Source organism: Coenobita brevimanus, chromosome 106 (genome assembly GCF_032717465.1).
Source record: "Coenobita brevimanus isolate Jiangsu-jjx chromosome 106, ASM3271746v2, whole genome shotgun sequence".
NCBI classification, from domain to species: domain Eukaryota; kingdom Metazoa; phylum Arthropoda; class Malacostraca; order Decapoda; family Coenobitidae; genus Coenobita; species Coenobita brevimanus.
In genome coordinates this window covers 3801733-3826562 of record NC_137059.1, presented here as the reverse complement: position 1 = coordinate 3826562, position 24830 = coordinate 3801733, and the positions used below count along the sequence as shown (strand labels likewise).

General features: G+C 41.7%; 2 protein-coding genes across 2 annotated transcripts; both read left to right on the top strand.

Moving 5' to 3' along the window:
* Nucleotides 1–334: 334 nt before the first annotated feature.
* Nucleotides 335–4860, top strand: LOC145416418 (uncharacterized). Its single transcript, XM_080285366.1, has 3 exons — nucleotides 335–411; nucleotides 1880–2050; nucleotides 3688–4860. The coding sequence occupies exons 1-3, from the start codon at nucleotides 349–351 to the stop codon at nucleotides 3877–3879; spliced, it is 426 nt and encodes a 141-aa protein (XP_080141492.1). The 5' UTR covers nucleotides 335–348; the 3' UTR covers nucleotides 3880–4860.
* A 1392-nt stretch (nucleotides 4861–6252) lies between these two features.
* On the top strand, nucleotides 6253–11925 carry LOC145416415 (uncharacterized). The gene is made up of 3 exons (XM_080285362.1): nucleotides 6253–6322; nucleotides 6947–7126; nucleotides 10474–11925. The coding sequence occupies exons 1-3, from the start codon at nucleotides 6260–6262 to the stop codon at nucleotides 10648–10650; spliced, it is 420 nt and encodes a 139-aa protein (XP_080141488.1). The 5' UTR covers nucleotides 6253–6259; the 3' UTR covers nucleotides 10651–11925.
* Nucleotides 11926–24830: the final 12905 nt, after the last annotated feature.

Here is a 24830-nt window from a genome sequence, read left to right as displayed (position 1 = left end):
TTATTTATTGATTGATTTAGTACGAACCCAAACACTATGGAGAACATTGCTGCTGTAGACTAAGCAGGAAAAGGCACACGAGAGCAAAGGGATAATGACAAATACGAGGGGCAAATGTCATCAAATTGACACTTGTTTTTATTCATTTATCTGTTCATTCATTTATCATTTAGTACAAACCCAACCTCTAGGGAACACTGCCGCAGAAGGCCAAGCAGGAAGGGGTACACTAGAGCAAAATGTTATCGAAGTGACTAGCGTGTGCGAATTTGCCCAAGCCTCCGTCCGTCACCAAGGGTATGAATCGTCAGTTTTCTTCTGGAGAGGTGAGAGAACGGAGGTATCGCTATGGCTTCTGTGAGAACCGTACTGAGGCTGCCCTTCCTCTTATCATCACGGGTTCTAGCCACGGTAAGGAGCTGTTTACTGTATACGGAGAGGAGAGGTGAATGCTAGAGACTGCGGTTACGTATGGGTTATGTTAATCAATAGTCTAGGAGGTGCAGGGGAGAGAGAACTTTGAAACCCGGATTAGGCCATCTCAAGAACGATCTTATAGCCCATATATACGTTAAACAAGTCCACTCAGCATCTGGATATTATCGTGAATAAATTTGTCATGTAGCGGCGTTCATGTCATCATTCACTCAAGATGGGTTGTTAAGTAGGTGATAGCAGTATCAGTGAAGATAAGACTATAAAGATGCATTCTTATACACAATTTAATTTCAGAAGGTTTATGCATAGCCACAGACCTTGGAACCTTGTGAGCATAAACACATGTCTTTGGCGGGAATTACAAACATAGCTGGGGGGCTCCCTCCTTCTCCCTAAACGTGTTAATATTTTTCATTTTTCTAAGTCATTAACCATCTCATGTTCGTACAACTCTAGCAGTCTGTTCCTGCTAAAGCCAGACGATTTTATTTAGCGGAAAGCGAGTGTAGCAACCTGAAGTTTAATTTCTGTCAGTCATGGTCCACGTAACGTCGGATGATTATTGATTTGGCCAAGGGAGTTACAAAGTCCGAGTGTTGATGCTGTCACCACTTTAAGTTCTCATAGTCGAGGCTTTGGTATCACTTTCCACTTAATGTCAGACGATTTTATTGATCTGTGGAGCCTGAAATGGGTACATGATTAGGCCTCAAATGAACACACACACACACACACACACACACACACACACACACACACACACACACACACACGGTAGGCTTAATCGCTTCAGTGTGATGAATGATTAGACCCACGTCTGCGAAGGGATGGAGTGTAATTTAGTATTCAGTGTGTGTGTGTGTGTGTGTGTGTGTGTGTGTGTGTGTGTGTGTGTGTGAAACAACTCCAAGTTTCTATAAGATTAGCCAAACTTGGTGCAAGGGATGAGGGTCAAATAAGGGACTGACTTTTTTAGCAATAGGTGGTGGTCAATTCGATTTAGACCGAACTTGGTGGAAGGATTGAAGGTAAGGCAAGGACGAAGGAATTCGATTTTGAGAATAATCACTCGAGGGTCAAGGTCACAGGGAAGGATCAGAGGTCAAATTTATAGGTCAGGTCATCTCAGGCAGTCTTGATCCAGTTTTTAGTAATCTTGGAGGAAGAGTTAAGTGTCAGGGATGGATAAAATAAGTCGTCCTTAAGAAAATCGGTCAAAGGTCAAGATCACAGAGCAAAGTCAAACCTGAGACAGATTGATGATGATGATGATGATGATGATGATAATGACGATGATGATAATGATGCTGATGACGATGGATGATGGATGATAATGATGCTGATGATGATAATGATGGATGATGATGATGATAATGATGGATGATGATGATGATGATGACGATAATGATGATAAAGAACGTACTGCTCTTCGCCCTTTCAGAACCCCGTCCGATTTACATCAACGCAGGACCCCCCTAACCCCCAAAAGGAGGAAGCAGTGGACCCGGAGTGGAAGCAGAAGGGACGCATCCACTCCAAGAAATCCATGAAGGTGGATTTGAAGGGAGGCAAGCGGTACCTGTGGTGTGCGTGTGGATACAGCAAAAACCAGGTATGTGGCTAAAATTTTGACTTTGGGGCTAAATATTTGGCTGTGGTAAAATTATTTGGCTTTGTGGCAAAAAATTTTACTGTGTGGAAAAAAAAATTGACTGTGGAAAAAAAAAAAAAAAAAAAAAGGACTTTGTGTGGCTAAAATTTTGACTTTGTGTGGTTACAGGAAGAATTAGGTATGTGACTAACAAGATTTATTTCGTGGTAGGTGGGGGAGCTCACCATCCACTCACTCGATGTAGTGCTGCTTTGGTTGTCTGGCCTTTCCTCTCTTCTTTCCTTCCTCTTCTGTCTTTCTTTCATTATTTCCTCTTCCTTCTGCCTACGGGTGACTTTACACTCCCTCTTGTCTTTCTTTCCTTCATTCTTTCCTCTTCCTTTTGCCTATGGGTGACTCTACACTGAGTGACAAGCCAAATGGTTTCCTGTACACCAGGAAACCATATACTACGTTGGGTGGTAACCATATAACCAAGTTTTTGTGCCTGGTGGTTAAGTGGGTAATTAAGGCGCTCCGATCGGATTGAGCCAGTGTAGGTTTATATCCAAGGGGTGGTTGGGGTTTATTGCTCACGTAATGCCACTCAGGGATGAGTGAGGCTGGTCACTCTCATCTTAAATGTCAGAACCAACTTGTCTAGCCCCGGATTCCTACGCTCCTCATGGGGCGACATATGACTGGATGATGGATGGATGGATACTTTGTGCCCAGTCACACTAAAGTCTAGAGAAAAAAAAAGAAATGCTGACGCTATTGGGTGGCCAAGTCGCATAGGAAGTTACGTAACACCTTTTCCTAAGCGATTTATTTTGCATATTGCACCTAGTCACCATTGTGATGCTTACCTAGTTTTTATACATCGACATACATGAGAGAGAGAGAGAGAGAGAGAGAGAGAGAGAGAGAGAGAGAGTGACAATTATGATTTCAAGGCCGTGTTTCAAATGGATCTGGAGATTTCGCAGCACCATTAAGTTGGCGAATTATTCTGCAAATTATTCTCAGTATTCTCTTGTATGTTACTGTTGCAAAGTTGATATTAAAAGTATATACATAGAATAAAGGAATATTTAAGGAGTACTGAGCAAAGTAAATCGCCTAAGGAACAATGCTGCGAACCGTCTGTATATGCCACCTCACTGGGGCCATGGGGCCGTGCATGTTCGCTTAGCTTTCCGTATTATTAGTATAGGAAGTTTCATAGCAAAATTGTTTTAGCGAGTTATTTTGCATCCAGGTAGATAGATAGATGGATAATGGGGCAGGCAGATAGGCAGATAGATAGATAGATAAACAGATAGGCAGACAGATAGACAGATAGATAGATGGATGGGAGGGCTGGTGGGTGGGTTGGTGTATGGATGGATAATGGATAGATGGATGGATGGATGGATGGATAGATAGATAGATCGACAGATAGACAGACAGACAGATAGACAGGCAAATATAAACTCCCCATGTACCGGTATCTTGTTCTTCCTGCCATTTGTCTGCCTTCCCTCCAACTCACACCCTCCCTTTCATATGTCTCTCCACTCCATCATTCCATCTCCTCCATGGTTCCCCTCCTCTCACTCTCCTCTCTCTCTCTCTCTCCTAGTCAGTCTCATACAGCCCTTTTTTTCTTCCCTTAGCCCTTCTGTGATGGGACGCACCTGTGGAGTCGCTTCCGTCTCAAGATCAAACAGCATCCAGTCTTCTTCAAGGCCCCCAAGGACATGAAGGCGTCGATGTGCCTGTGTAAACAAACCAAGAATCCCCCGTACTGCGATGGTACTCACCGAAGGAAGGAGATTCAGGACGCTGTTATTGTGGAGAACCCTTAATCGAGCCCCTCCTGCCATTACGAGTTCAGGTATACAGGAACTCTTCTGAAAAATAATGTAGAGAGTACCTGTGAGAAAGAAAGATCGTCTGGAGGCATGAAAATAGTGAAAAATAGATCATGAGACAGAACGGGTTAATGTTGTAATTAATGAACAGATATTAAAACTTAGAATCGGCTAATATCCTCCAGCTCTAGTGAATTACACCTTGAATTCTGTTTATTTTTGCTACTAATGGACGTTTTACTTAATTTAGGAAGGCCTCTCATACTAGTACTGGTAGTAGTTGCAACCCCAAGCTCATGTAAAAGTGAACCCAGTGGACTACAGACTGAAATTTCCCTTCTACAGTCCACCGTCCTCTTTTGGGGGAACAGGGAGGGAGTTAAGGGACGCTTGTATAGCCAGGCAGTGTTAGTGCCACTACATGAAGGAGTCCCTCTCCACCACCTCATTCAAACTGAAGTTCATTAAGGCCATATATAAATTCAATAGTTTAAAAATTCTCTTAGACATTAAAAAAATTGTCACGAGATGTCAAAAATGAAATTAGAAAATGATGTTCCCAAATTCAAAGGGATAGGAAGCTGTTGAATTAGTGGAGAAATTAATTCCTAAATGAACACAATTTTCCTTTTAAGTGCAGTATTTGGTGTGATTTGTTTTATTATTAATTATTTCTTATACTGTGTCCTCTCTTTATGGAAAAAAAGAGATAATTTTAATGAAGGCTGTGCATAACCCCTTCCCTTCGAAATATCTCGTAAGTTACCGTTTGGAAAATTATCATAAGATTGGAAGAATGTAGTAACTTAGAATACGTCACGGGATCTAAGGAATGAACGATTAATTCCAGAGAGAGAGAGAGAGAGAGAGAGAGAGAGAGAGAGAGAGAGAGAGAGTTAAAACCTAAAGAGTGCCACAGAATCCATGTAGAATATTGATCTCATGATGCCTAGTGTGTAAATGAACTGCCATATAAAGAACACAGTATTATATCTCGGAGTGAATTTGATTAAGGACCTCTATGTATTTCTAAATGTTAATCTATCAGTCATATGTATCTATCTAGGGCAGAGTGTATATACCTACTAATTATCTAGCTATCTATCTATTGCCGGACGCCTCAACATATTATGAACATGTTTTTTTGTACTTTTTCCTGGTTTTGTGTTCACTGACCTGTATCTGTTTCTCTATCAATCTACAATGTCTATCAATCTATCTATTTAGGTCTATATCTACTCTATCCATCTATCCGTCTATAATACACGATAATAATATTAACTTCGACACAAGGTAGCTTTATACAAAATATATATGTTTTTTTAGTCACTGGCGATCCCTTCCTCTCTCTCTCTCTCTCTCTCTCTCTCTCTCTCACACACACACATACACACACAAGCACAAGATATATATAAATATTTTTTTTTTTTCAGTTATGGTATGTACACTTTAAGCATGTGACAAATCGACTTTAGAACACAATAAGCCTGTGTTCAGTATATTAAATTCAAATTCAGGTGCATAAGTTCCTGTAATGCGTATGTGGTAACCTAATTCAGAACAGAAATATGAAGACAACCTGGGTAGTGGATGAAAACGCCTAGATTAAAAGGCTACAGAATAATCTTTTTTGATACAACTGCAGACGTAAGCCGGATTTGATTTTTTAGAAGTGGAATATGTGGCATTATTGGCTGGGTTGAGAAATGCTATGGACAGTATGGGCACGTTAACAGCTGGCTTATTAGTGTGAAAAAAGCAAAGTTAAAGCAAAGGTGGGGGAGACGTCATAAGGCTTGAGCAGCGGTGTTCATATCCGTAATTGAGTCTGTGTTGAGTTATTTGTTTACAATCCTGAGATACAAGGCCACTGCATTGTCCGGAAGGTTACCAAAGTAAACTTCCGTGGTGTTACTCTTAGCACTCATTTTACCTACAACCCATAGAGGGTGGTTGGACACAAGTCGAGTAGTGCCAGCTACCCTCATCAACCCTGGCGCTAATGGGCTGGAAGCATCGCAGTCAGCGATGCTAAGCACTCAGCCGAAGCGACGGAAGGAAGAGGAAGCTTAAAGCTGAGACTGAAAGCGTGAGAGAAGCATGCAGTTCTGGAACGTGCTCTCACAATCAAAAGGACGCCGACATTTCCTGGCTCGTTGTGGTGATGTAAGGTGTTATGTAAATAACTGTATATGGCATAGATAATAATATGAAGTATATAAAAGAAAGGTTTAAGGTAGGATACGCTGGCCTTCGAGGAATAACAAAAATGGTCATCTTTAACACAGTTATTGATTTGATGAACGTTTTCTTTGATACAGCCTCTTGTCCATACGTTTTCTAATACTAAGCGACCACAACAAACAATCAAAACATGGCAGCCTCCTGGATTGCGGCAAGATTACCGTGTCTACGGCTTTCGCGATCATTTTCTTCGGTAATATTATATTAGTAATAAATAAAAAGCTGGATAACTGGAATATGTGATATGTTCTTCACTACCGGACCAGTTCACTCGGCCACTGGTGCTTCAGTAAATGTCCTTGAAGTTATGTAAAGCAAAACCAGCTCTGTAGTGAAACTGTACCGGTAGGTCACAATGAACTCACACTTTCATGTAATGTAATATTTTTGTTCCAGTGTCCTTGATGGGCGTCGTAACCAACAGCACACTCATCCTGGCCCCTCCAGTGACGTGCTTATATGTGGCTGTGATTTTTGACTGTTTTGGGAGAGCTCTAATAAGCTGATTGTAGAAAAGTGTATGACTATATCTTATGTGATTAAAGAATAGCACTAATTTCTGCGGGAATACCTAGTATGACAAAGGCCAGAACCAACAAATTTTATTTTAACAGTTAGCCTACCGGTAATTTGACAGGTTCATTTGGGTTTGGTTTGTGTTGTACATGATAGATTGCTGGGTTACAAGTGCTACTGCTGCTAATTGTCGATTTTAATTACATTTACTGTTCTGTATAACTAGTTGCATAATATTCTGGTATTGGTACTAGGTTTTGGAAAGATTATGAATAGGAAATAAGATAATTTGCCCTTCCAGAGTGCAGTGTACCATGCAAAAGCAATCAAGGCCCCAGATATAGTGCTACAGGAGAGAATGTGGCAGAGGGAATTCCACCAGAAGGAGAAGGGCAAGATATATGACAAGAAGCCCTTCAGGATAACATTGAAGGAAGGGCAGCGGTATCTGTGGTGTGCTTGTGGACACAGTAAATCACAGGTGAGATTAAGGCCTTTAGTCTTGTCAGTTAAGGAAGCTCTGTAACACCTCTTTCATACAATATTTGCTCATGGTATATTCATATTTTCTTATATGATACTGATGCAAACTTGACAGTAATAAAAGGTAAATATAGTAGCATACAAGAGAATATTAAGATATAGTATTCAGAATATATTGCCAAGAAATCAGTGCTATATAGTATTCAGAATATATTGCCAAGAAATCAGTGCTAACAAGCCTGGCTTCTGAAGTGCAGCAGAATGCAGACGTACAACAAGGGACACATTTTGTTGTGCTCATTCTCATTATCATCATAATCTGATATTTGTAGTTGAATGTGGCAGTATTAGCTCATTCAGTTTAGTGTTTTATTCTCCCTTTCCTCAGAAATTTTATTTAGCTCCAGGGAAATGTTGTATTGTGGTAGATGGTGGTGACCATCATCCACTCACTTCATGCAGGGCTGCCTACTTCTTCCTTCACGTTTATCATTCTTTTTCTGTGTCAGCACTTCTCTCTTCCTATTTCTCCCATCTTTCCTGTCACATTATTATTCCTCCTTCCTTTTCAGGTGGCTTTACATTGAGTGACAAGCCAGATGGTTTCTTATAAGCCAGAAAACCATTTACAGTGCTGGGTGGTATCCATATATGGTAACCAACCCATGCTTGTTCCCTATGTGTCAACAAGTCTGTTGGTGGAAGGTTAATGCTCCTCCCCGCAAAACCACAAACTCAAACAAAAACAGCCACCTCTTATGGGATTATGGTATCTGGCTACAGAGAGATAGATAGAAATGTTGTATATATCTAGTGAAAAGGTAAATAAAAGCCATATATAACTCTGCAGTTCATATCTGTCCAAAGCTTATAACAAGAATAAAGTGAGCAAAACATCTTTGGATAGAAAAGAGTTAAAGGCTGAGATTCTAGCATTGTTGTACAGTAGTGCACCAACTTTCGCTACAGCAGGATTCGCGGAATCCACTCTCGCGGCATGCACCAAATATTCCCTAACTTCCACTTTTCGTGCACAAATTTTGGGTTTGGGACAATATTTTGAACTTTGAATTTCCTGCACCGCCCACCCGCAACCCACCGCCATCTTGAATGACGTCATGTCAACACTCTGTCCACCCATTCCCGCCATTGTGTACGAGCGTGCTAGCTCCATTGTGTTGGATTCTCACGGTTCAGTGGCCTCTACTATACCTGGTAGTGTGGGGAAAGGGCCTGGTGGTGTGGGGGGAGAGCCTGGTGGTGTGGGGGGAGGGCCGGGAGGCAGTGGTGGTGATAAAAAGTGGCCAGGACATTCAAAGTCGGGAGGAAAGGCCAAGGCTAAAAGAGAGTATCGTGTTGGAGTGAAGAAACGGCAGTATAATAATGAAATGAAAAGGAAGATAGTTGAGCACATGGACAAGGGCGCAAAAAACAGTGAAATCTGCCGTATATTTAACATCCCAGAATCGACAGTGCGTAGTATGAGGAAACAGCATGGTGGTAGCGAGGCAGCAAGAGGTGGCACCAATACGTCTGGCGTGGCTAAATAAGCCTGCCACGCGCCTCGGATACTTACCCCCAACATCCATTAAACACCTCAACCTGGTCTCTGTGGTATGTTTCTCCTCATATAATGTGTACTGTACAGTTTTTATTGTTTGTATCTCACAATGCAATGTACAATAGTGATTTGATGTACTGTATTGCAAGTGAAAATGAAAATCTGATGTTACTTTAGGATAACCGGGAACCAATTAGCCTTTTTGCCATAAAGACAATGCCCCAACTTTCGCTAATTCCACTTTCGCGCATTATTTTTGGACCCAATTAGGTGCGAAAATTGGTGCCCCACTGTAGATGTTATTATACCAGTGCACCTCCTTCCCCCCCCCCCCCCAATTTCCAGTAACTGATGGGAGTGTTTAGTTGGTTTAGCCCTAGCTTTGCCATCCAGTCCATAGAAAACTTCAGTTATACTACAGCCAGTCTCAATACTATATGGGGATTTTGTACGAGATCATGGGATTAAGGAGTCAGGCAGTAGATAGGGAGACAGATAAAACTTTTAATTGATACATAATAGGGTGTAGAAGGTGGCTGTCTTTGACCCTGGAAGTTACTACCATGAGAATGGAATGTGGTTACAGGCTAGATGGCTGGCCACACAATCATCACTTTTAGGTAGGAAACATTAAGCCACAAGTACAGTCACTCATTGATCCTTTTTCTGAGTGACTACATGGAGTCCAAGTCCAAGCTGAGACTCTCACCTTGTTACATGTCTCATTACACATCTCATATTCTTTTCCCAACAGCTTCCAGGAACTGTTGGGAAGTAAATTAGCTGGTTTTGGCATTTGTTTTAGCTTTCAGTTCATAGAAAACATCAACGCTACTATGACGAACCCCAGTACGAGGTTTCCTCAAGAGGAAACATGGCAGCATCTTTAGATTATATTAGATTAGCTTATACTTTGGAAAGTTTGCTGGGCTCCGAAGATTCCCTCACTGGGTTTGAAAAGTTGTTAGCCTATTGTCTTATTATATATCATTATGGAGTGGATCAGTATTTACGTCTGCAAAATACAGTCCCTACCCTGACGTATGGAAGCGAGGCGTGGACCTTTGCAAGAGGGGAACAAGTCAGGAGTGAGAGCAGTGGAAATAAGTTACAGTACTTGAGAGGAGCATGTGGAATGACGTGGAGGGACAGGTTAATGAATGAAGAAGTGAAGGAACGTTGTGGGGTGGATGTGGATGTGGTTGAGAGGATTAGGAGAAATACACTGAGGTGGTTTGAACATGTGAAGAGAATGGAGAATCAAAGACTGACTAAGAGGGTGTATGTAGGTGAGGTGGAGGGAGGGAGAGGGAGGGGTAGACCAAGGATGAGGTGGAGGGATGGAGTAGAGAGGTATATGAGAGAGGGGGGGGTGAGTTGGGGGGAGGGTAGTCAAATGGTGGGTGACAGAGCGACTTGGAGGCGTTTTGTCTGCGGCCACCCTTTGCGGGATTAGGGCGTCGAGCTATAGATAGATAGATAGTTTTCTAAAAATATTCCATTGCCATGAGACAGTATTACTTTGCCTGTAAGGGACTGACTGTTGTGTTCATTTAGTTACACAGATCAATAAGATTTACTTATTTGCTGCCACTTTTTTTTGTTGCTGCTGCTGATGATTTACTTGCATCTCTGTTCCTTATTATCCTGATTCAGTGAAACCATTGGTAAAATTATTAAGTTGAAAGTAGTAATTAAATTATTTTATTACTCAGGAAAAGTATATTTTTGAATAAATCATGTTTATTGCAGTACAGCACTAATGTTGTCTTTTTCCTTTTCAGCCAATGTGTGATGGAACCCACTTGAATACACAGCTGAAAATTAAGCAGAAATGTTTAGTATTTAAGGCACCAGAAACAAAGGAAGTGTGGCTTTGTAACTGTAAACAGACCAGAAATCCTCCTTTTTGTGATGGAACACACCGTAATGCAAATATTCAAGCAGCAATAAGAGATTAGTGGCAATTTATTATAAACTGCAAATTTGATCAAGATAGCTACAGTAATTAATGAAATCATAATTCACATTATTGAAATCAGTTCATGATTTAGAAATGCAGAGTAAAGATCTTGTTAAACTATGGCAAGTGAATTAAATGTGATTGTTATAAAAGCCTGAAATACTTAATGAAATTGCTTTCAGTATACATAAAATTTATTTATCACTTGGTCAGAAAGCTGCTTCATTGTCAAGAGCTTCTCCAGAACCATCCCTAATGACATCCCCCTCCTCCCCAGCCAGTTGTGACCACCACTAACAGGCCTTAAATGTGCAAAAAAGTTACCACACCATCACCCCACACCATGACTCAAATCATCATCCCACACCAGTGAGCCTCTGAGCAGTTGTATACAGTACCATCCTGTGGGAGATACATCTATGCAGTGACAGATAATGCCATATTTGGGCATATTTGAGCCTGTGATCCATGTTGTGGTGGATATAACTGAGTTACAGTAGCTTTGAGGACCTGAACAAGTGTCTGGCACTTTATATATGATTTTTGTTTTGGGAGAATGTGTTGTAGTTGAGCTGACTGTACTGAAGTCATTAGGGACTGGTTTTTCCATTTCTTGTGTACTGTATTCAGGCATGTTTGTTCCTCACAAATGTCAGACTTCAGTACATCTAAGGAAAGACGTTCATTTAATTTTACCATTTTTTGTAATCGTACAACCAAGAAACGAATATAAATAATAATAATATGGATTTTCTTAGTGTGTAAACAGAATTAAATTTTACTACAACAAAACAGACTGTGGTAAACTACTGTTTCAGATGCAATTACCTCATGCTCATACTGTACCCCTGTGTACATAAGTACCGTATTTGTACTTGTAGAAATGGTAAATTAGTGTTATAGCTGTATACATTATAAATAATGTTAAATGGTGTCATAGGTGGTTGTTTATATGATTCAATATCAGTTTAGGTGTTGGAGAGGGACACCTTCATGTGGTGGCTTTGACATGACCAGAGCTGTTGCCCAGTTATACAAATGTTCCATGATTCCCCTCCAGTCATCTGAAAGTAGGAGGATGGTGAATTACAGGGGAAGACCAGTTTCACCCTGTAGTCCACTGTTATGGTATTTCATGATGCCTGTTCACATGAGACTGGAGCAACAACAGTACAGTGCTTTTCTGTACATATTTTAAAAAATGTAAAATAATGTTACATACCATATAATTAATACAGACTGATGGCATTGATGGTTGTTTGTATTTGTCAGTATAGTGGAATGCTGTGCTATGCATGTGTTTTATCTAACCAGCAATATACAAAGCTTATTTTTTTTGTGCAAAACTGTATTAACCCTTTGAATCTGGCTGAAATCTTGTGCTTGTACACAGTTATTTTATTCATCACAGGAAAACCTCCTTGTTTTGAAAGTGTTTTTTAAGGTTATATCTAAGCCTTACAGTTCAAGAAGTATGATCTAAGCTGAATAACATCTTTAGGAGAAAGCAGTAATAAAATGAAGATGTCCCATGGTTCACTAGGTTGTGTACTTATACTGTACATTGTGTTCTTCGGTTACCTAAGGTAGCTATTGATGTTGTTTAGCATCATCATCCAGACCTCCTTTCTAGGCTGGGTACATAGAGCCAGAACAAATTTGATAACTAAAGTGTACCCAAATGAATGAGCCACACCCCCATTCTTTCACTATTCAAGCCTCCAGGCTCCTGATATTGTTACTATTTGAATGATATGTTTAGGCTATCTTACAGACAAAATTGAGACACTGATGATCTTGACACCAAGCAAGAATACTGGGCAGCAGGTAGAGGGCATTATGAAATAACATATGACAATGTATATAACTTTGATGGTATAACACTGCTAAGTGTTTTAAGCTATTTGCTGCACTAGTGCACTTGGGTATTTTATTTTGGCCCATGCTAGAAGATTCTGTGCAACTGAGAGAATCAACAGTCTGGAGCATCAAAAAATGTCTTAAGTGACCCGTTCCCTATTAGTAGCTTACCTAGGGATTATACTGAGGTAAACACTAGATGACTCTTCAGTTGAGAGAGTTCTAGTAATGAAAGGGTTAAATGTTGTTGTATTGCTTATCTTCAGTCTGTCTGGTCGAGCAGACCTCTTGACCCCAGGAAGGCAACTTATGTGAGGTCATCCTACAGGTACACTATAGTGCATACACCATGTAGGGAACCAGCGCCCCCTTGTGGCAGACAGTGTTTTGCCAGAGCTGGATGAGGGTTCATTCCCACTACAAGGTGCAGGGAAAAATTAGGTGGTATGGCTCTTGGGTGAAGGCCGCAGCTGCTTTGCTTCACCCAGGGTGTACAGCGCCATTGTATGTAGGCTTCTCAACAGTGCCTAATATGTAGCGTACACATACGTACATAAAAATGACACCAAGCCTCCTATTAATGATTCCTTATACTGGAGGTGGCCATAATACAGCTAATGTTTTCTATCTAGTGGAATCTAAATCACATTCCAAATAAGCAAATTACTTCCCAGCAATTGCTGGAAGGTGTTGGAAAAAAGAAATTTACGATATCATATATATTATTTGTGATAATATAAGAGTTTTGACTTGAACTTTGACTCAGTGTACAGTCATTTGGAAGAAAGATCACTGAGTGATTGTGCAGAATGTTTCCTGCCTTGGAGTGATGACTGTGAGGCCAGTTACCAAGCTTGTGACCACATGTCACTATCATGGTTGTACTTCCCACGGTCATTGGTAGCCATCCACCTACTGCCTGAACCGGAGCCTAATATAATGTAAATCATAATATGTAAATCATACAATACAGCCAGGCTTCCCTTTGATTTTTGTGACGTAGAAAAAACACACGTAAACCATTCTCATCATCATTATTATGACCCTATTGCCCACTCAAGGATGGGGTGAAGTAGGATTCAGAAACCGGGGAAGGAGAAGGTACAAATACGAAAGCTGGAGAATTGTTAACAACATCCCCAGTTAAATGGGCCAGTCAATCATTCGTGCATCATTCGGGCCCCCGGAATCCTGGCTTCACCTCATAAGTTAATCGTTTCCTTTTTTTTTTCCTTTTTTTTTTTTCACCACAGACACTAGTCAAATAGTCAGTCCATTGACCATCAGGTTGTTGTTATTGTTGCAGCCCCAAGGTTATTGTGATGTGAACCCTATTGACTGCTGGGAACTGGCCACTTCAAATGGGGTTTCCAGGATATCTTTTGCTGAAGTCTGTGTTGTGAAAATAAGTGCATCAGGTGAGTCAGTACGTTGTGGTGTGGGTGGTTGCATTGTAGAATGGTCGCAGGGCACTTGGTATTGTTTTTGATTTGTATCTTGTGTAGGCATGGAGGCCAGGAAGGATGTTGGACACATCATAGTAGTGGCTAGGCACATTCATGTCTCTCAAGGTAGGGTAGTTTCTAGGGGTGGATGTCTGCTGGTGGTTCATGAAGGATGCTGTTTAGCTGGAGATTTTGCATGGCTGTGTTTTTGTGCATGCATTTGTGAAGCTGAATGTTGGATGTAAGAAGAGGGATGGTATGAAGGCATTCTGTATAGTGTTGAAAGGTTATTTGTGTTTTGTTTCTTTGTTGTGAGTGATGCAACATGCACTTACATGGATGGAATGAATCTTTATCTGAAGTGATGATTTGTGTGCAAGTATTTGTATTCATGGATTTTGTGCATCTTTTCCTATTCTTATAGCTTTGTTTTGTGCAAACTGAAACTTCATGTTTGTGGCAGTTAATACTGGAGCCCAACTTGGGTCTGCATAATTAAATGTTGTTCCAGTGAAATGTACTGTATGCAGTGTGCTTCTAGATTTCTTCTGTGTGAATGTAGTGTCTGTGAATGTTTTCAAAGCATCAAGTCCATGAGATGACTTTCACTGATATTGTTTCTTTGTTGAGAAAATGTCATGTGTGCATCTAAAGTGAGTCCCAAATCTCAGGCTGACTTCCCAGTGAGTGTGATTGGTTGAAGAGGGAAAGCAGAGGGTGTGTCTTGAGATTCATATCTCATCTCTCAGAAGTGAAGATGTAATCGTTGATTTGGTTGATGAAGCAGTCCTTCTATTTTGACCAAGCTAATGTTTATGTGGGGCTTTTAGGGCTTGCCTGATGCTTTGTGAGCTTTGGAGTGTTGTCAAGGTACTGTTAGCTTATCTGCATAGGACAGTACAGGTGCTGTAGAGGAGGAGGGGTTGCAGGTCATGGAGGGAAAGGTAAAAAGTGAAGGTGAAAGGTCTGAGCCTTGTGCAACTTCTCTGGATGGTATTCTGAATTTTGGACTTTGGTTGTGACAAAGTTCCTGGGACTTTCTGCTTGAGAGGAAGTAGGCGAGCCATTTCTTGGCACTGTCTTCCCTGTTTATCTTGTAAGATATTGTGTTACAAGTTATGTCTTGGTACTTGATTGAAAGTTCTATTTGTGTATACTGCTGCTAGTGTGGTTTTTTGATGGGGACAGTTTCTTGCTGAAACCATTTAAGATGAGCTAGGTCAACATAGAAAGGTGTATGGTGAGTGCTTGGGTTGGAACCCATGTTGGGAGTTGTACAGAGGGATATGGGGAGTGATATTCCCTAAGATCAGTTATTCTTGATGAAGACTATTAATTGGTTTATGGGGCCAGGATGTGGGGATGACTATTGCTTTCTTTGAGGTAACAGGAATCTGTTTGTGAATCCAGTAAAAGCTGAACATTTCATTGAGAAAGCGTATGACTATAGAATGAGATGTTTTAAATGGAGTTTGAGATCAGGAGGTTTAGTGGTTGTATACTGACAGACTGGTACAGCCAAAATGGCTGAGTTGACAGAAAAGTGGACTGCTGTCCTAATGGATGTGAGTTCTTTTCCTGACTGGGCAGGAAATAGTTTAAGGGGATGAATTTCTTTAAAGCAGATTTTACTGATTTCCCCTAAGACCCACTGACACGTTATTACAAGAAATGCTAATACCAGTACACCAGTTATATTTGAGACATCTATAGACTGTAATCAGCATGGATGATGGATGTTGGTACCAAAGTGGTGACATGAAGAGACATATGGAATACTGTATAGGAGGACTTCTGGGCCTCAGAGAATGAGCCGTTATGTTTATGCCCAGGGTCTGATGTATTAAAGGAAAATAGTTTTAGTGGCAGTTGTATTTGACAGAACAGTGCCTGCCTGCTGATAATGTTTGTGTTGTATGTAGGATATACTATGTGTGGGCCAGGGTTGGATTTAGTGTCTTTGGCTAAAAGAGTAAGAGGGACTGTCGGACTGAAGTACTTGTACGCTTACACATGTCATGCACCTCATTCTCACAACAGATGCTTCCTTTTCTCACAACAGATGCTTCCTTTACTGTAATGCGTCCTCTCACACCACAGCACACTTACTCGTCTCATGCATGTTACTCTCACAATACACACTGACCTCACTGTGGTGCACTTCTGTCACCATAACCCTGATATTTATCTCATCTGTCTCACTCTTGCAAAACTGACAATCCTTCAACACAACTTCAGCAAAAGATCTCAGGGAGCGCCTAGGTGAAGTGGTCGAATTTATGCAGTTGATCAAATTGGCATTCAGATAAACCTGAGGCCACAACAGCAACAATAATAAGATGCAGGGTGAGTGATCGAGTGCGACCGGGTGAGAAAGCGAGCAAGGAGAATTAAAACTATGGTAGAGAGTAATGCCGATAGGTAAATCCCTTCATTTCAGAAACCTTTTTTTTATTTCTTTCTTTAATCTAAATACTACCAATCGATTTTTGTCATCTCAAAACACCCTCTTAATCAGTGGTTTCATGAAGGCTTTATCTAACCCTCTGTAAAATCTAAGCTTTATAAAATCGTCTGATGGTAGCAAGAATAAAGCAAAAAAGTCGCCATACTGGAAGGGATAATGAACCAGGAAAGTTTGACAGGATGAGTGATGAGTTTCACAGGGTGAGTAATGTGTTTGGCAGAGTGAGTGGTGAGTTTGAAAGAGTGAGTGATGAGTCCGGTTGGGCAAGATGCAATACTGTAGCCTAACGCAGAGGGTGATCGGCGTGGTAGGCCAAATGACGCAGAATGGTGTTGGGTGTGGTAGGGCAAGTGACGCTGAAGGGTGAAGCGTGTAGCAGATCAGTGACGCAGAGAGGTGATGGGTGAAGGGTGTGGTAGACTGAATGACGCAGAAGGGTGATGGGTGAGGTAGATTGAATGATGCAGAAGGGTGATGAACTAAGGGTGTGGTTGAGGGAGCGATGGGTGAGAATGAGCGACGTAGGGTGAAAAAGAAGTAACCTTGTGATATAAAGAAACCATGTATTATTGAGACGAAGAAAGGCAGTGATGTATAAAAATTTTGACTAAGAAAGGAAAGCTAAATTTAAACTTTTGGTAATAGAGAAGAAATAGTAACTGTAAGAATGGTGGCGAAAGAAAACTGCAGTTGTAGGAGAGAAAAAAAAAAAAAAAAAAAAAAAACGGTGACGCCAAAAAATATATAAAAGAATTGTGACTATGAAGAAGAAAAGGATAACGTACATTTTTGACGTAAAAGCTTAGAATGAAAAAAGTGACTAAGATGAAGTGCGACAGCGTGGAGAGATCGAGGGTGTGACAGGGTAGATGGAGAGGGGATGATATAGCATGGATCAGGGAAAGAGGGAGAGTGTGGCAAGGTGCGTGGGTGGATGGATGGAGGGAAGGGAGGGAGGGTGCGAGTGGCAGGGAAGAGGGTGGAAATGTGTGGCAAAGTGGATGGATGGAGGATGTGACAGCGCAGATGAATGGATGGATGGAGGGAGGATGTGGCAGGGAGGAGGATGGAAGGGTGTGGCAGGATGAAAATAGAAAGTAGGGCAGGGCGAAAAATAGATGAGGTTAAATGTGACGCGAGACGACAGGGTGAAAGAGGCGGCAGGGTGCATGTGCCTGGGTGGATTAGGAGATTTAATGGTGCCAAAGAATGTGACGCCGTGTGGCAAGGTTGACAGAGGGTGAATGTGGAGGGGTGAGTAAGAAGTGGAACACGGAGATGAACCCTTTCACTACGATGACGTCTTTCGCAATGGTCTTATGATACAAGTTCTTTTATTCAATTTGCCAAGATCTGTGCTGGAGTGGGTAATGAATTCTGTATCTCGCCTCTCCAATTCGTAAAGTTTTCTTGGTGCTAAATATATTCTTCTGAGGACGGAACAAACATTGTGTAATAAGAGTGAAGAAAGTTAAGTGTGTCAGAGGGTGAAACACGTCGCAGTAAGGTGTAGAAACTAGCAGGGGAGATGAGGATGGATGTGCTAGGGTGAGTAGGTAAAGGAGCAGGGAGGTTTTAGTGTATCAAGAGGATGAGAGGTTGCGTGGCAGGGTGATGGAAGGCGCAGGGTGATGATGGTGGGTGTGGCAGGGTAAGTAATGAGACAGAAGTGTTTAGGGATGACGGAGAAAAACACGTACTCAGTGAGGTAAATGAACGGTGGAGTTTTATTCGGGGACAAAAGTTAGCCTAATATTTCATCTCTACTACAATATACTTTCCTCTGCTTGCTAATATTCCCAAACAACGTGTGGCTTGGTACTGTATGTCATGATTGCTTAATAATTCCCTTCTGCTTCTCTCTTTCCTCTGGTGACCATAACATTCCTCAGCTGCGAGAGGCTTGGTATGTTTCTCTGCCTTTAGATCTCTCTGCTGTGATGCTGCGGAGAGGAGTGTGATGTGCGTGGAAGTGTGAAGCAGAAGCAGAGGAAGAGCAGACAAACTAACACCTTTTCCTAAGTGATTTATCTTGCTTGGTGCACCTTACAGTCTTATTCTGTGTTACATAAATCCTTCCAATGTAGTCATACTGTGAATAAAGAACGTACAAAAGGATATTAACCAGCCATACCAAAAAATAAATCGCCAAGGAAAAGGTATTAGGGAGCTTCCTTACCCGACGAGAATACGGACCAGGGTGAATTAGAAGTGTGGAAGGGTGAGGATGAGGTGACAGGGTGAGGATGAGGTGACAGGGTGAGGATTAAGTGTGGCAGGGTGAGGATGAGGTGTGACAGGGTGAGGATGAGGTGACAGGGTGAGGATGGAGTGTGACAGGGTGAGGATGGAGTGCGACAGGGTGTGGATGGAGTGTGACAGGGTGAGGATGAGGTGTGACAGGGTGAGGTTGGAGTGTGACAGGGTGAGGATGAGGTGACAGGGTGAGGATGGAGTGTGACAGGGTGAGGATGGAGTGTAACAGGGAGATTAACTTTTTCGATGTAACTGATGCAATTCTATTTAAAAAAAAAAAAAAAGACAGACGATTTACTTCAGCTGTGAGCAATCCTAGAAGTGAAAGGTTTAAAAATGAAGTTTGAAATTACCTTTTTCTCTGCTACTAGTTCATGAAGAGAGTCTATGTGGCTGAGACCAGACTTCTATTTCGGAGAATGAGAGAGAGAGAGAGAGAGAGAGAGAGAGGATGTTATAAGACGAAAAGTGTGGACAAGAAGTGGGTCAGCGAATTATACGGATGTTGGTAGGTAGGGAACGTCCACCATCCACTCACTCGATGTAGTGCCAGGGGATAAACCAAAGAATTTCTCATGTGCTTCAAGAAACCATTTACAACTTAGGTGATATCCATCTAAAATACATGTATGCTTCGTGGTTTAGTGGATTCAGACGCTTCAGATGGATGTGGACCGTCAGGGTGGTTGCGGTAATTTTTTTTTTTTTTTTATGCGAGGAAGAAGGAACCAAAGGCCATGAGCCCGCAGTAACAGTTCCCTCCAAGAGAAAAACAAAATACAATATAGAGCCAAATTCAAGATCCGATCATTTTGAGATGCCTGGACACACTGCGTTTGAAAGACTGGAGATCATAGGCAGCAGGAAATACAGACAGAGGGAGACAGTTCCAGAGCTGACCTGTTGCATAAATGAAAGACTGGGAGTAACGGTTAACTCTTGCATTAGAGAGTTGGACAGAAAAAGGATGAGAGTTTGCTGCCAGACGGGTGCTACGCGCCCGTCGTAGAGGTGGAGGAATGCAAGCAGACAGTTCAGAGGAGCAGTGACCATTAAAGTAGCGATAGAAAAGAGATAAAGATGCAACAGTGCGGCGAAGAGACAGAGGTTGAAGGGAGTCAGTAAGAGGAGGAGAGTTAATGAGACGAAAAGCCTTTGACTCCACCCTATTGAGAAGAGCTGTATGTGGGGAGCCACCCCACACATGAGAGTTGTACTCCACACAGGGGCGGATAAAACCCCTGTATAGAGTCAACAATTGCGCAGGGGTAAAGAAAGAGCGGAGTCGGCTTAGCACACCCAATCTCTTGGAAGCAGATTTTACAAGAGATGTAATATGATCTTTCCAAGATAAGTCCCGAGTAAATGAAACCCCAAGCATGTTCAAGGATGATGCAGGATTAAGCTGAATATTATTAAACATTAGTGGGTATACCTGTGGAAGATTTTGTCGGGTTGATAGGTGTACGACCTGAGTCTTAGATGCATTAAAAACAACCATATTATTTTTACCCCAGTCAGAGATACGAGCCAAGTCAGACATTAGGTGTGCCACAGCCTCATCCCTTGTTTGTTGAAGTAACTGTTGAGATGGGCGTTGCGGGAACCGAATGGAAAGGTGAAGGGTGGAGTCATCAGCGTATGAGTGGATATGGTTAGATGTACAGCTTAGAAGATCATTGATGAATAAAAGGAAGAGAGTTGGTGATAGGACAGAGCCCTGAGGAACACCACTGTTGATAGATCTAGGAGAAGAACGATGGCCGTCTACAACAGCGGCTATAGAACGACCAGAAAGGAAGCTAGCGATGAAGGCACAGATAGAAGGATAGAAACCGTAGGAGGGCAGTTTGGAAATTAAAGATTTATGCCAGACTCGATCGAAAGCCTTTGAGATGTCAAGTGCAATGGCAAAGCTTACGCCAAAGTCCCGAAAGGAGGATGACCAGGAGTCTGAAAGGTAGGTGAGAAGATCGCCAGTGGAGCGTCCCTGACGGAACCCATACTGACGATCGGAAAGAAGGTTGCGATAGGAAAGATGCCTTAAAATTTTTCTATTAAGAATTGACTCAAAAACTTTTGAAATACAGGACGTTAAAGCAATTGGACGATAGTTGGAGGGTTGGGAGTGGGGACGAGTAACCGATCACTCTTGCTTTAGAAGTCAGGATTTAAGTCTAACCTCAAGTCTCTACTCTCATGATGAGGTAATACGGGATGGATAGATGGATGGATAGATGGATGGATGGGTGGATGGATAGATGGACAAATGAATGGTTGAATAGATGGATGGAAGGTTGAATGGATGGATGGATGGATGGATGGATGGATAGATGAATGGATGGATGTATAGATGGATAGATGGATGGATGGATGGATGGAGGTAGAAGCAGTATGGCAAGGGTGAAGAGGATGGCAGGGTTGATGAAGTGTGGGTGTGGCAGGGAGAACAAGGACTAGGGAAGGGAGATTGAAGAAGCTATAACAGGGTGATTATGAAATGGATCAGGGTGAGTGGAGAGGATGAGGTGGAGTGTACGATGTGGAGAAGGTGGGGCAGAATGAGGAGGGTGGAATAGGGTGCATGAGGGTGTGGATAGAGTGGAGGATCATGAGGTAAAGACGAGAAGTGGAGTGGATGGATGGTGTGGAGTGGACAGTGTGAGGTATAGTGGATAGCGTGGAATGAAGTAGACAAGGTGGGGGCAGGGTGGAGTGTATTGTGAGGCAGGACGGGGTGGAGCTAGCAAGATGGAGTGGGCAGACAGGGCAGGATGGGGTGGAGTGGGGTGGAGTGGGCAGGGCAAGGCAGGGCAGGGCAGGATGGGGTGAAAGTGGGGTGGAGTAGGCAAGATGGAGTGGGCAGGGCAGGGCAGGATGGGGTGGAATGGGGTGGAGTAGGCAAGATGGAGTGGGCAGGGCAGGGCTGGGCAGGGTGGCGTGAAATGTGTGTGTGTGTGTGTGTGTGTGTGTGTGCCAACCTCACTCACCTGTTCTTATGCCCAGTCTCTACCTGACAGTGTCCCGTCTTCCCCGGTCCCTACTCTCTCTCTCTCTCTAATCATTGGCTTTATAAAACTACACTACTAATCAACCACTTCACTTCAATGACATTCCTATAATATTTTTTGCTACTCTCAGAAGGTACATTCAATTTATAAGACACCTGGAAGTTCTATATATCCCTTATTAACCCCTTCAGAACGAGGCCCCTTTTCTACCGTGAACAGTGTCGTCTGAAAGAAGGAAGAACAAAAAGGAAATTAGAACAAAGGGGTTAAAGTGTTGCTAGCGAAGAAAAACATCTGAAAAGAACTGGTCCATTGACGACTCAGGAAAATAAACATCAATAGTCACTGAATTTCTTAAGAATTGAGTGTTATGTTAAAAAAATGATGTGTATTTTAAAACCAGGTTGAAAATAACAATGAAAAATAAAAAGTAAATTGGCGGTAGACGAAAAAAAGAAATCAGAAGCTTATAAATAGTGATATGTTCCAAAATACATTGTCTAAAGAGTACAGTATCATGAAAATTATCTCGAAAATAAATGAAACTGAGATGATATGGGATGCAAAAATAGCTTTCATGGATAGTGGTATGTCTCAAAGTTTTATATTTTCGAAAGATGAAATTTAATAGAAAATAATGAACACACATATGTTACAGTAAAAGAAGCACCAGCAGTCAATGATTTTTGTTTACAGATACATAGTGGCGTAGTCCGATTTTGTGTACAGTACATAGTGGCATATTCCGATTTTTTATACTTTCAAAAATACGACGAAAAAAGTGAGAATTAAGAGCACATGAATAATTAACAAAAACAGAATACCAAGAGCCACTGAACTTTTACTGAACAGAGTGATATGTGTATGAAATATTCAGTTTATTGTCAAGACGAAATGGAAAAAAAAAAGTTCTTGAACAAAAAGGAGATTAATACGTAAATGATATACTAACACACACACACACACACACACACACACACACAGTCACTGAACCTCTTACGAACATTTTAAAGATGAAAGCACAACCTGAACGAAGAAGGTAGTTGATATACTGCGAAAAGGCGCCAAAAATTTCTGAACATTGGAGTGGGACGTTTCGAGTGGCTGTAAGATAAGAGATAGAGTGTGATGGTAAGAGAAATAAATGAAGAACGTGTAAGAAAGAACTGAACACGTCTGGGACCCGTTTTATTCACGTTCGAGTTTTGTTTTTCCATCCCAAGTGTTTTGAAAGATAATGATGCTGGTGATAAGGTGATTAAATTGATAACCTGTACTGCCTGGATTACACTTTCTTTACAACTTTCTCTGCTGGCCTGATTGCATTATTGTCAGCTCTGCAATACACGTTCAAGACACGTTTTCCTGCTCCGGAAGGGCGACTGATACGTAAAGCCTGGGAACACTTCTACCTGCCACCCAAAAGTGATAAGGTAAGAACTAGAATTTATCAAGAAAGGGAAAAATCCATTCATACCCAGACGCTTTCCGTAGGTGAATAAAATCGCCTGTGAGTAGAGTTAGATGATAAGGCAAGGATAGTTTATAAGGAGAAATATTCCATTATAACCTTGGGATTTTCGTATATAGATGTCTTTTGGTGGCAGAAGGAATAAAGTTTACCCTTACTACTACTATTTCTGCTGCTACTACTACTACTACTACTACTACTGCTGCTACTACTACTACGATTATTATTATTATTATTATTATCATCATCATCATCATCATCTTCATTATTATTATTATTATTATTATTATCATTATTATCTGATTACCTAGTCTGTTTCCTGAGGCCTGCCAGTCATCCACAGCAGGAGTATTGACTGAAGCTCCAATACTAGAATTTTTTATTGAGGAAATCGACGCAAAAGAACGTGTGTGTGTGTGTGTGTGTGTGTGTGTGTGTGTGTGTGTGTGTGTGTTTTATATTTTCCACAGAGGTAGACACATGAGTGAGAGCAACACGTGCATATATTGTTGTCAGGAATATACCCGTGTGTGCAAGGCGACTTACTAACTCAATTTTTACTGCTGCCAAGTGATATAATCCAGTTTGATATTTAGCCTTTAAATTGGTGGCGACTGTCATCCACTCACTTGATGTAGCACTGTCTCCTTCTTCCTTCACCTTTATCATTCCATCTCTGACTCACTTGATGTAGTGCTGCCTCCTTCGTCTTTCTCCCTTATCATTCTGCGTTTGCCCTCCTCTCTTCCTATTTCTCTCTTTCTTTCTTGTCACCTTTATACTATTCTTTCCACTTGATGGCTCTACTCTGAGTGACAAGCTTAATGGTTCCCTGTAACCCTGGAAACCATTTATAACGCTGGGTGGTAACCATATAGCCAGATAACGGGTGATATGAAGCCTGCTATTGTGCCCTTGTTAACTGGGTGGAGTGACGCAAACACGGCGTCCATCCGGGAACCAGACCTCCACACTTTTCCAGTTAACATCACGGAATGGCCCTGCCGGGGTGGTTGCTTGCTTGCAGTTAATGAGTCTGCTAGGTCAGACATACTGGGGCTGATTAACAACAACAGCAGCCTAATGATGTGGTGAAGGAGAGAGATTCCTTTCCCTTACCCATTTCTAGCAGACCTTTGAGTACTTGCAATAACACAATAATATCACTAAAATGCATTAAAAAAATATAGATTACATAAACTTTATCATTGAATCATGTCTGTAAAAAGAGGGATTTGGAAATGAATTTTGAGGCAATTGGGGCGAATGAACATGAATTTAAAAGAACGATAAATATGCTAGTAATCCCTCCCCCCCCCCGGCACCCGTTTCCAAAAATGCTTGATCTGGCCCGGTTACTGTATGATTGTATTCATGTTTGGGAAGATATACTGTAGTGAAGAAGAGATTAATGAGGACAGTATATAATCTCTCTGTTTCGAAAGGTCTCTCCTAAGACGAAGAAAGTTGTCTGGAGGGAGGGAGAAAGAAGCAAAGAAGACGCCAGGGCAGTGAAGGAGTCTACTTTCTCTTAGTCATCCTTCCATGAGTCGCAAAAGTCCATGTGTTAAGCTGGCACTGTTAACGCTCTCACGGTCGCGATAACTCTACACTTCCAGGTAACGTCAGGTGATGCGATTTAATTAGGAGGGAATCAAAGGTGTCTAC